The sequence below is a fragment of the Pongo abelii genome, chromosome 2 (assembly GCF_028885655.2).
Source record: "Pongo abelii isolate AG06213 chromosome 2, NHGRI_mPonAbe1-v2.0_pri, whole genome shotgun sequence".
Classification (NCBI taxonomy): Eukaryota; Metazoa; Chordata; class Mammalia; order Primates; family Hominidae; genus Pongo; species Pongo abelii.
Genome location: NC_085928.1, coordinates 96,823,456 through 96,836,458, shown reverse-complemented (window position 1 = coordinate 96,836,458; position 13,003 = coordinate 96,823,456). Strand labels below are relative to the sequence as shown.

The 13,003-nt window shown below is 38.0% G+C and overlaps 1 protein-coding gene and 1 non-coding gene across 16 annotated transcripts in view; one reads left to right on the top strand and one right to left on the bottom strand.

Moving 5' to 3' along the window:
* Window positions 1–13,003, bottom strand: part of DNAH12 (dynein axonemal heavy chain 12) — a 269,970-nt gene that overhangs the window by 214,390 nt on the left and 42,577 nt on the right. For all 15 annotated transcript variants that reach the window (XR_010139196.1, XR_008523741.2, XR_008523742.2 and 12 more), the window contains 6 exons: window positions 8,598–8,787; window positions 6,951–7,023; window positions 6,193–6,351; window positions 5,464–5,659; window positions 1,870–2,058; window positions 167–323 (listed from right to left, as the gene is read on the bottom strand). Coding sequence is in view for 12 of the 15 variants with exons in the window: in XM_054551999.2 (XP_054407974.1) it covers window positions 167–323; window positions 1,870–2,058; window positions 5,464–5,659; window positions 6,193–6,351; window positions 6,951–7,023; window positions 8,598–8,787 (964 nt within the window). In the remaining 3 variants the exon portion in view is untranslated. The remainder of the gene's footprint in view (window positions 1–166; window positions 324–1,869; window positions 2,059–5,463; window positions 5,660–6,192; window positions 6,352–6,950; window positions 7,024–8,597; window positions 8,788–13,003) is intronic.
* Window positions 10,255–10,360, top strand: LOC112132807 (U6 spliceosomal RNA). Its single transcript, XR_002914528.1, has one exon. It is a non-coding gene; the product is annotated as a U6 spliceosomal RNA (small nuclear RNA).

Here is a 13,003-nt window from a genome sequence, read left to right as displayed (position 1 = left end):
ACAACAAAATGTATTGGGTTTGATTCTTGACTCTGCCAAAAGCTATGCCTATGCTCACTTCTGGCTCTCCCTGTTCTTTCATGGCAGCCCCAGACAAACAAACACCTGACCAAAGTCTAGCACAAATAAAATGATGACAAATGGTATAATATTATGTCATACACACCATATGTCTCATAATGCTTTCTTGCACCTTCTAAGTTCCGATGTACTGCTGCCTTCAGTGTATCAACAGCCCAGTGTAACACGTGTTCAGGAAGTTCTGTGTCAAGATTTACTGGTGTTGAAGTTCCTGATAGCCAAGAGGGGACGGTCTGGACATTCTAACACAAATAAAAATAATAACAATGTATACAATAAATATCTAACTGTATAATTAATCTATATGTAGATTTTTTTTTTTTGGAGACAGAGTCTTGCTCTATTACCCAGGTTGGAGCGCATTGGTGCGATCTCAGCTCACTGCAACCTCTGCCTCCCGGGTTCAAGCGATTCTCCTGCCTCAGCCTCCTGAATAGCTGGGATTACAGGCACACGCCACCACGCCCAGCTAATTTTTGTATTTTTAGAGATGGGGTTTCACCATGTTGGTCAGGCTGGTCTCGAACTCCTGACCTCGTGATCCACCCACCTCAGCCTCCAAAAGTGCTGGGATTACAAGCGTGAGCCACCATGCCTGGCCTATTTTTTGTATTTTAGTAGAGATGGGGTTTCACCATGTTGGTAAGGCTGGTCTTGAACTCCTGAGCTCAGGCAATCCGCCTGCCTCGTCCTCCCAAAGAGTTAGGATTACGGGCATGAGCCACTGCGCCCGGCCTATGTGTAGAACTTATACTATATTTTTAAACATTCTTTTCAGATTTCAGTGGCCCAAGAAAAAATAACTTGACATAAAATAATAATTTAAAATTGTATAGTTTGTAGTCTAACATAAAACAAGTTGGGCCAGGTGCAGCAGCACGTGCCTATTGTCCCAGCTACTTGGGAGGCTGAGGCAAGAAGATCACTTGAGCCCAGGAGTTCGAGGCAGCAGTGTGCTATGATCATGTCTGTGAATAGCCACTGCACTTCAGCCTAGGTAACACAGTGAGACCCTGTCTCAAACAAAACAAAACAAAGAAAACCTTAAGTTGGGTTAGTTTTCTATCATTCAACAAATATTTATTGACTAATTATTTATTGACAAATAAATATTTGACAAATATTTATTTATTTATTATTGGGGTTTTTTTTTGTTTTGTTTTGTTTTGTTTTTTTTGAGACGGAGTCTCGCTCTGTCACCAGGCTGGAGTGCAGTGGGGTGATCTTGGCTCACTGCAACCTCCAACTCCCTGGTTCAAGAGATTTTCCTGCCTCAGCCTCCTGAGTAGCTGGGATTACAGGCATGCGCCACCATGCCCAGCTAATTTTTGTATTGTTAGTAGAGATGAGGTTTCACCATGATGGCCAGAATGGTCTTGATCTCCTGACCTTGTGTTCCGCCTGCCTCGGCCTCCTAAAGTGCTGGGATTACAGGTGTGAGCCACCACGCCCAGCCGACAAATATTTATTGACAAAGTAATTATGCCAGAAAGCTCTAGAAAGAACAAATATTAATTAGATCTTGTTCTTAAGAAGCTCACAACTCAGTAGAGGAGATGAGACATGCAAATAAAAAAATCAATTCATAGCTACAAGAAAAGTTCTAAGAAGGAAAATGTCATCTCCAGCCTTCAAGAGACTTTTTCAAAGAGAAAGCAATTTCTAATTTAAAATAATTGGGGGAGGAAAATAACACAAAGAGTCATAACATTGTATGTACATATACACTTCATAGAGATTCGACTCAAATAATTTAAAATTCTTTCCTGATGGGTAAAGATGTAATACCTGCAGAGCTTCGGCTATTCGTTCTACCAAACTCAAAACATTATCTTCCAAATCTTGAAAGGTAGGATAAAATTCCATTTTGTCATCATCAAATGTCAATTCTATCTTAAATATTGGCAGCCTTTGTTGATCTTTTGGGTCAAAGAGTTTTACAAATCCTTCTACAGTTCTCCTTAATAGATCCTTTAGCTGCATGATATAAATCACTGTTACTTTAGAGAGTACAAATACAACCTTTAACTAAAATCAGTAAACTGATTATAATTGTCTATATCCGATTATAATTGTCTATAATTAAAACATCCTATCAATCCATTTAATTGAAAATTATCTTCAGCATACTCTATATATGTGTATACACACATACACACACACACACACACACATATATATACATTTTTTTTTAAGACAGTGTCTCACTCTGTTGCCCAGACTGTAGTGCTGTGGTGCCATCATAGCTCACTGTAACCTTGAACTCCTGGGCTCAGGCAATCCTCCTGCCTCAGCCTCCTGAGTAGCTGGGACTACGGCGTGTGCCACCACACCCAGCTAATCAGCATATGTTCTTATTAATTTTTGTGGGTACATAGTAGGTGTATATAAGGGTTACATGAAATATTCTGATACAGGAATGTAATGTGTAATAGTCACATCAGGGTAAATGGGATTTCCATCACTTCAAGTATTTATCCTTTGTGTTACAAACAATCTAATTATGCTCTTTTAGTTATTTTTAAAGGGATGATTAAATTATGTTTTGCTGTAGTTACCCAGTTGTGCTAGCAAATACTAGGTCTTATTCATTCATTCTTTTTTCTTTTCTTTTTTTCTTTCTTTTTTTTTTCCTTTTTTCTTTTTGTTTGTTTTGTTTGCTTTTTGTTTTTGAGACAGCGTTGCCCAGGTTGGAGTGCAGTGGCAAGACCTCGACTCACTGCAACCTCTGCCTGCTGGGCTCAGGCCATCCTCTCACCTCAGCCTCCTGAGTAGCTGGAACTACATGCACAAGCTACCATGCCTGGCTAATTTTTGTATTTTTTGTAGAGACAGGGTTTTGCCACATTGCTCATGGCCGGTCTCAAACTCTTGAGCTCAAGTGACCCGCCTGCTTCGGCCTCCCACAGTGCTGGGATTACAGGCGTGAGCCACCACACTCAGCTTATTCACTCTTTCTAACTTTTTTTGTACCCATTAAACATCTCCACTTACCACCCACCCCACCCCCCGCCCACTTCTCCCACTACCTTTCCCAGCCTCTGGTAACCATCCTTCTACTCTTTATCTCCATTAGTTCAACTGTTTTAATTTGTAGCTCCCACAAATAAATGAGAACACACATTAACAAACGTAACCTAAAACAATAAATAGAACATTATATGCAAACCCTAATTTTGTTTTTGGTTTTGGTTTTGGTTTTGGTTTTGAGACAGAGTCTCACTCTGTTGGCCAGGCTGGAGTGCAATGCCACGATCTCGGCTCACTGCAACCTCTGTCTCCCGGGCTCAAGCAATTCTCCTGCCTCAGCCTCCTGAGTAGCTAGGATTACAGGTGCCTGCCATCACGCCTGCCTAATTTTTGTAGTTTTAGTAGAGACGGGGTTTCACCATGTTGGCCAGGCTGGTCTCGAACTCCTGACCTCAGGTAATCCACCCACCTTGGCCTCCCAAAGTGCTGGGATTACAGGTGTGAGCCACTGCGCTGAGCCTGTTTTTGTTTTTTAAGACTGGGTCTTGCTCTGTTGCCCAGGCTGGAGTGCAGTGGCACAATCATAGTTCACAGCAGGCTTGAGCTCCTGGGATCCTGGGCTCAAGCAATCCTCCCAACTCAGCCTCCTGAATAGCTGGGACAATAGGCATGAGCCACCATCCCTGGCTAATTTGTGATTTTTTTTCTAGAGACAGTGTCTCACTTTGTTTCCCAAGCTGGTCTTGAACTCCTGGGCTCAAGTGATCCTCCCACCTCAGCCTCCCAAAGTGCTGAGATTACGGGTGTGAGCCACCACACCCAGCCAAACCTTAATTTTTTAATAAAATATCAACGATCTTAAAATGATGACTCAGAACTTTTCACATTCTTTAGTAATTCTGTCCCTGGTACAGAAAATGTTCCAGAAGATCAAACAACATGGTAAAGACTGAAGACAGGGGAGGCCTGACAGTCAGAGGTAAGTGTGTAATGGGGGGACATGCACATGGAGTGAGGTACGGTGGAATGCTAGAGCTGGCTCCTGTCCTTTCAAGAGCCAATTGTTAAATATTCAAGAATTTTGTGAGCCAGTTGCTAAACTCTTAGAAGCTCGAAATTTACCACTGTGGAAATATTTACACCACAGAAGTCGACAAGCACTACAAATCAGGGTAATTATCTTTTTCTTTTATTTGTTTATTTGTTTGTTTATTTATTTATTTATTATGTTGAGACAGAGTCTCACTCTGTTGCCCAGGCTGGAATACAGTGGCACAATCTGGGCTCACCACAACCTCCGCCTCTCAGTCTCAAACTATTCTCGTGCCTCAGCCTCCCGAGTGGCTGAGATTACTAGCATATGCCACCACACCTGGCTAATTTTTGTATTTTCAGTAGAGAGGAGGTTTTGCCATGTTGGCCAGGCTGGTCTTGAACTCCTGAGCTCAAGTGATCCACCTGCCTGGGCCTCCCAAAGTGCTGGTATAGGTGTGAGCCACCGTGCCCAGCCTCAGGGTGATTTTCTTTTCTGGAGAGCCATATTTCTAGCACACTACTGGGTGAAGGTAAAGCCACTGGAACTTAGAAACGTGCCCAAGGAGCTTCTAAAGTACGAATAATGGTTTCTTATAGAGAACCAGCTGTTGGGAATTTAGCCTAGCAGACAAACATGGTTCTAAATGATCTTCAAGACATTCCTCATCTCTTTACTTTTATTAAATAATCACAGTCCTCTTAGGAGGGTAAAGGTAGAAAGGAAACCATGTATATTAGTTACAGCATTACATACTAGATATTAAATATGTATATTATCCTTTTAAATATGCTAGACAAAATTCATGGAATTGTTGGAGGTCTTTACCAAAAGGGGAAGTTTTTCTTCAAAACTATTTTTCTAGAATTGTATATCTTCAACAGTGAAAATTTGAGGAGGCCATAAATAGAATTTCATAAAATTAAAAATTCCCTATTTGTCATTTAAAGATGATCAATAACTTTAAAAATTTTTTCCACCAGATACTTCTTATACAATGATCAATAACATTTTAAACCAAGATTTTACTGAGAACAAAATGAGAATCAATCAACTTGGAATCTAATAAATTCAAAAATATGTTACTAGAATAGTTCTTTTGTTAACATACTCCAAATAAAGCTATAATTAACTTATATATCCTTTAGGCATGAGCCAAGTAATTACTCATAATACTAATATATACTTCTAGATTTCCTTTCATTTTAGATAGTTTCAGAAACTCAGTATTTTTCTGCTAAAATTATTTAAATAAAATTACAGTAGAAATATTTTAATTTATTTCAAAATAATTACTTAGCACTATGTTTACATAGAATTCTATTTAAAATATTGAATTTTAATAACATTATCATTTAATATATATAAAGTGTATTTACCTGATTTGACATAAGTGTGGAAACACAGCTATAAAATGCATCCAATTTTTCAGGTTTAACACCTTCTAGTGCCTCCTTCTTGGTAAAGAGATTTATAACCTTTGGATACCACGTATTCATTATCTTCTCTTCTGCTTTTCTAGTTTGTATTGATAGATCAGTTTTCAGTGATTCACAGTCAATTGGACCTTTAGCTCTATTTATGAGAAAAAGAAATGTGATTTGAAGCAAATGATACATATTGGTCTTAAAACACAATTGTTGGGCCGGGCTCGGTGGTTCACACCTGTGATCTCAGCACTTTGGGAGGCTGAGGCAGGCAGATCACGAGGTCAGGAGTTTGAGACCAACCTGGCCAACATGGTACAACCCCATCTCTACCAAAAATACGAAAATTAGCTGGGTGTGGTGGTGTGCGCCTGTAATCCCAGCTACTTGGAAGGCTGAGGCAGGAGAATTGCTTGAACCAGGGAGACAGAGGTTGCAGTGAGCCGAGATCGCACCATTGCACTCCAGCCTAGATGACAGAGCAAGACTCCATCACGAAAAAAAAAAAAAAAAAACCACACAATTGTTGAAACAAACAAGATACATTTTTTTAAACTCTAAAATCTAGAGAAAAGTGTTGAAGATTTAGGAATCCATTTTAAAAATTATACAGTCAAAAATATAGACTCAAGCAAGGAGACATTCAAATTTTAAATTTAATTAATAAATACAGGATTTTACCTAATTCCTGTGAAGTCCAACAAAACTGTATCAGCAAATGTTGTATAACCAAGGTCCAGTAACATTTTCATAGTTGGATGAATAATGTGCAAATTAGAGAATATTTGATTTCTTGCCTGCACATAGCTAGAATGCCAAGGATTAGAATAATCTAGGCCTCTGGAAAAGCAAAACACCATATCAAACATGATTAAAATAATACACCCTAAACTTTAGGAAACAATGCTTATAACATGAAATTAGTATTGAAGTGAGAAAACTGGGGCTTGAGAAGAGGGAACTGTGGTCAGCAATGGGAACCTTAAGATATATGCATTTAATAAAAACACATCAAGAACTCAGAACTGCATTATCTTCAGAGAGAACAGAAATAATTTATGAGTAAGGCAGAGTGATGGGCCAGATCTGAGAGCTCTGCTAACTTCCACTGTGCTTTGGCTCAGTTATCCCGGTAAAAATGAAAGAACACAGTCTTCAGGACTAAAGAAAACGCTAGAGAAATCTGTCTGGCATACACCAAAGCTTACTCAAGGCTAAGTTAAGCTATGCATTCATAAAGATCTCCCCAGTTATGTATGCAGAACTAAACAAGCATAGTAGAGAGAATACCTCTGGGGGAAAAACAAGAGTACTTTATTTTTTAGATGTGTTCAAAATATCTTTGAGCACCACAATTGTATACTTGAATGTAAGATCAGTTTATTTTTTATCTATATCAAAAATTGGATGAAGTACTGTTTTTAAAATAATTTACTCACACAGGAGATTCAGGTAAAGGACCTCCTTCATCTTCAAGCCATTTAACTGGTGGTTTCACAAGAACGCTCTGCACTAAAATACATGGATATATTAATGCTTCTTGAAAATCTCTGCACAATCTATTAACATCAAAGTTTCTAACTTTTGATTTTGGATGGTATAGTTTACTGTGCATTAAAAGGAATGTAAGAAAAAACTCCTTTATTTGAAACAAAATCAAGTTCTTGGTACTATTTTGGCCTTACTTTAGAGGAGAGTTCAGATGAAGAAAAGCTTTAATAAGATCTCAGTTTTTCACATTCCATCTACTCAAAAGTCACTAGCATGGCCACTTAAAAAAATGCATTTCATGGTGGCTACCAGGGGCTGGGAGGATGTTGGTCACAGGCCACAAAATTTCAGTTAGATAGGAGGGAACAAGTTCAAGAGATTATACAACATGGAGGCCAAGCGCAGTGGCTCATGCCTATAATCCCAGCACTTTGGGAGGCCGAGGAGGGCAGATCACCTGAGGTCAGGAGTTCGAGACCAGGCTGGCCAACATGGTGAAACCCTGTCTCTACTAAAAATACAAAAATTAGCCGGGCATGGTGGCAGGCGCCTGTAGTCCCAGCTACTTGGGAGGCTGAGGCAGGAGAATCGCTTGAACCTGGAAGGTGGAGGTTGCAGTGAGCTGAGATTGCACCACTGCACTCTAGCCTGGGCGACAGAGTGAGACTCCATCACAAACAAAAAAAAAAAAAAAGAAGGAAAGCAATTATACAACATAGTGACCAGTTAGTAACAATTTATTGTACCCTTGAAAATTGTCAAGAGTAGATTTTATGTTCCCACCACACACAAAAAATGATAAATATGTGAAAAAAATGCATCAGTTAATTAGCTCAATTTAGCTATTCCACACATATTTCAAAACGTATTGTACATGATAATTATATACAATTTTTATTTGTCAATTTTTATAAAGGTAAAAAGTTTATTCTAAAAATAGCAAAGATTATACCCCTAATAAATCTCCCAAAACACATTAGTATTTTCTAGCAAACCTATAAATAGTATAGATAAAATCATAAAGACAAAGTAAAAAATCAAAGAGATGTTAGCTAATAAAAAAATACAAAAAGTATCCTTAAATTGTAAGGATTTTGACTTAAGTATAGGCTCAAAACAAAAACTTTAAATAAAAATCGTATCTATGAAATACATATAGTTTAGGCTGGGCTGAGTGGCTCAGCCTGTAATCCCAGCACTTTGGGAGGCTGAGGTGGGTGGATGGCTTGAGCCCAGGAGTTCTAGACCAGCTTGGTCAACATGGTGAAACTACATCTCTACCAAAAAATAAAAAAATTAGCTGGGCATAGTGGTGTGTGCCTGAAGTTCCAGGTACTCGGGAGGCTGAGGTAGGGGAATCGCTTCAACTCAGCAGGCGGAGGCTGCAGTGAGCCGAAATAGCACCACTGCACTCCAGCCTGGGCGACAGAGACCATGTCTCGAAGAAAAAAAATAAAAAGAAAAGAAGAAAAAAAACAGATATAGTTTAAATACATAGTGTTCATTATTCATTTTGCTTATTTCTATTTTTGATTCAGTGGGGTTGGGGGGAGGCCAAGGTGAAAGAAGCCTGGTGTGTGTTAGATGCTACTTACCCAAATATCTCCTCATGCTGTTTTCAAAGTCACTTGACACCTCATTTATGAGACTTTCAAGAAGTTCTTCTCTTTCTTTCCCTTCCTTTAGAGACTCAGGTATCAGCCTTAACATGTGATCTAGCCATTCCTGCTGAATAGGTACTATAGGACTACTTTCTACACATTGCTTCATATAAATATAGTTGAACTGAGAATATAAGAAGAAATTAAATGTTCTGCAGGGTTGTATCATTTCATTGTAACTCCTGAACTCTCTCTTCCTAAGACAACATTTTTTCAGATTAAAGATATTCTGAAAAATAACATTTTCAGAATAAAAACCATTTAATCCAAAAGTACATCCTACAAATAAACCATTTTATCTTTTTCTTTATTTATGATGAATTCTTGCCAAATTAATATTCTTGGTATAGTCTTCATTTTCTCAAGGCAAAACAAAGATTCTTTACCTAACTTATTATTCCTTATTATCTAACTTATTATTATAATATATCCACCGATTCAACAAATATTCAGACATTGTTCTAAACGCTGAGTATATAGTAGCTGAATGAAACAGACAAAGCCCATGCTGTCTTGAGATTATATTCTAGTACAATAGTAGTATAATATAATTTCATAAATTCTCCCATAAGAATGAATAGTCTGACTAAAAATAGACATGAATGAATGAAAAGACACTTGATCTTAGTAAAGACATTTTAACGTCATAAAAATTTCAGTTTTCCCAAAATTGATTTAACACAATACCAATAAAAATATCTACATACATTTTTATGGAATTAGATAAGTTGATCCTAAAGTTCCTGTGGAAAAATAAACATGCAAGAATAGCCAAGAAAACCCTAAGAAAGAAAATCTGCAGTGGAGGGCCAGCCCTAGGAGACATTAGAACATACCAGAAAGCTTGGTGTAGCACAGGTGTATGAATAGACAGACCAGTAGAAAACAACAGAAAGTCCAAAAATACACCAGTATATCAGAAAATTTAGCATACGATAAACATGGCATCTCAAATCACTGGGAAAAATATCAAGGTTTTAATAACTATTTCTGGAACAACTGGTTAGCCATTTGGAAAAAGATAAAATAATTCATACCTTCCACCATACATAAGAATAAACTCCAGAATTTAACTTAAACAATGAAACTATACAAGGATCAGGAAGAAAAACATAGATGAAGTCTTTTATAACCTGAGTATAGGAAAAACCTTCCTAGCTAATCAAATATTAGATACAAAAAAGGAAACAAGTGACAGATTAATTTTTACTACATAAAAACATAAATGTTTGCATAACAAAAACAATTTAAAATGTCAAAAGACAATTGACAATCTGGCAGAAAATATTTGCAACATACATCTCAGACAAAGTGTAAAGAATGCTTTAAAATTTAAGGGATGGGTGAAACTTAAGGACATTATGCTAAGTGAAATAAGCCAATCACAAGAAAACAAGTATTGCATTATTTCACTTACATAAAGTAAATAGAGCAGTTAAATTTATAGAAACAGAAAACAAAATAGTAGTTGCCGGGGGCTACAGGGAAGAGGAAATGAGGAGTTGTTATTTAATAAGTATAGAGTTTCAGTTTTGAAGATGAAAATGTTCTGGAGATTTGCTGCACAAGAATGTGAAAATACTACTAAACGGTGCTTGCTTTGGCAGCACATACACTGCAATTGGAATGATACAGAGAAGGTCAGCATGGCCCCTGTGCAAGGATGCACAGAAATTTGTGAAGCATTCCATATTTTTGAAACAATAGATGCTGGCGAGGCTGTGGAGAAACAGGAACGCTTTTATGCTGTTGGTGGGAATGTAAATTAGTTCAACCATTGTGGAAGACAGTATGGCGATTCTTCAAGTATCTAGAACCAGAAATACCTTTTGACCCAGCAATCCCATTACTGGGAATACACCCAAAGAAATATAAATCATTCTACTATAAAGACACGCACACACATATGTTTATTGCAGTACTACTTACAATAGCAAAGTCATGGAACCAACACAAATGCCCATCAATGATAGACTGGATAAAGAAAATGTGGTACATGGCCAGGCATGGTGGCTCACACCTGTAATCCCAACACTTTGGGAGGCCGAGGCGGGTGGATCATGAAGTCAGGAGTTGAAGACCAGCCTGGCCAAGATGGTGAAACCCCGTCTCTACTAAAAATACAAAAAAAATTAGCCAGCCAGGCGTGGTGGTGGGCACCTGTAATTCTAGCTACTCGGGAGGCTGGGGCAGAGAATTGCTTGAACCCAGGAAGCAGAGATTGCAGTGAGCCGAGATCGCGCCACTGCACTCCAGCCTAGCAACAGAGCGAGACTTCATCTCAAAAAAAAAAAAAAAAAAAGTGGTACATATACACCATGGAATACTACACAGGCATAAAAAGGAATGAGATCATGTCCTTTGCAGGGACATGGATGAAGCTGAAAGCCATCATCCTCAGCAAACTAACAGAGGAATGGAAAACCAAACACCGCATGTTCTCACTCATAAGTGGGAGGTGAACAATGAGAACACGTGGACACAGGGAGGGGAACAACACAAACCAAAGCCCATTGGGGGATGGAGGGCAAGGAGATGGAACCTAGAGAATGGGTCAATAGGTGCAGCAAACCACCATGGCACACGTATACCTATGTAACAAACCTGCATGTTCTGCACATGTATCCCGGAACGTAAAGTAAAATTTAAAAAATTATAATAAAAAAAGAAAATACTACTAAACTGTACCCTTAAAAATGGTTAAGATGGTTTCATGTTATGTGTATTTTATCACAATTTGTAAACATTTAGGGGGAAATAACATCAAAACTACAACAGAAAAATGGGCAGAAGATATAAACTAACATTTCACAATAACAATATAATTAAAATGGCACTTAAACCATATTTTAAATGTATAATCTTACTCATAATTACAGAGAGCAAATTTAAACTACCCTGAGATACCATCTGTCACATATCAGATTGACAAAAATTTTTTTTAAATATGACCCCCACATTCTTTTGTGAAACTATGGGGAAGCAAACACTCTCATAAATTGCTAGCACATTTTGGAGAGAAATTTTGCAATATCTAATAAGACTACATATTGAAGTCCCACTTACAGAAATTAAAACAATACCTCCAGCAGTATGAAAGCATACATATACAAGGTATTCATTGCAGCAAAATACTGGAAACATTTAAGAGTGGCTGATGCATACATTCATGTTCTGTGCAGCAATAGTGAAAAATGAGAGAGATCTCTAAAAATTGATATGGAGCGGTTTCTAGGATACATTATTAAGTTAAAAACAAAATGCGGATGGGCGCAGTGGCTCACGCCTGTAATCCCAGCACTTTGGGAGGCTGAGGCGGGCGGATCACCTGAGATCAGGAGTTCGAAACCAGCCTGGCCAACATGGTGAAACCCCATCTCTACTAAAAATACAAAAATTAGCTGGGCACGGTGGTGGGCACCTGTAATCCCAGCTACTCGGGAGGCTGAGGCAGGAGAATCGCTTGAACCTGGGAGGCAGAGGTTGCAGTGAGCCGAGATTGTGCCACTGCACTCCAGCCTGGGTGACAGAGTAAGACTCTGTCTCAAAAAAAAAAAAAAAAAAAAAGAAAAAGAAATAAACAAACAACAAAAAAGCAAAATGCAAGAGTATCTACAGTATGATGCATTTTGTATAAGATAAAAGGAAATAAGAAAACACACCTGTTCATTTGTAAAAAAATTAAGCACAGGAAGGATAAATCAAAAATTAATGAGATTGGTTATATGAAAGAGTAGCTTGGAACAGATAGAAAGTATGGGGGCATGGGAACAGGGTAGAAGGGATGGGAGATGCTTCTCTGAGGTGTACTTTTGGTATAGTTCTGATTTTAAACCTTGCTGTTGTTTTACCTGCTCAAAGTATAAGTAAAAAATATCAACATGAATGAGGGAGAAAAGAAACTCCAAATGAAAACAAACCAATGAACCTACCTGAATTTCAAGTTATTAATAATTACCTAGCTGAAAATGTATTAATAATTACCTACTGAAAAGGAGTGTAGAACTAACAAATACTGAACACAATATTTTAACCATATATCCTTATGCTAAGTACAAAAGACTATAGGTGAATATTAAACTATGGTGAGGTTTGTTTTTCACAGTAGTATGAGTTAGCAATTTTGAAATTATTTATGTATACTCTAGGATTTAACAAAATAAGTAAACCTTGTGGCTAATGGATGAAAGCCAGATTCCTCACTATCAGAGAAGGGAGCTATGCATAGAAAATGGGGGACAGGCTAGAATAAACCCTGGGGTGTTACTGGAATAGGAGGTATCAGTATGAATCCATGGGTTTTGAAAGAGAGAGAGAGAGAGAAATAATTATTCTCTAGA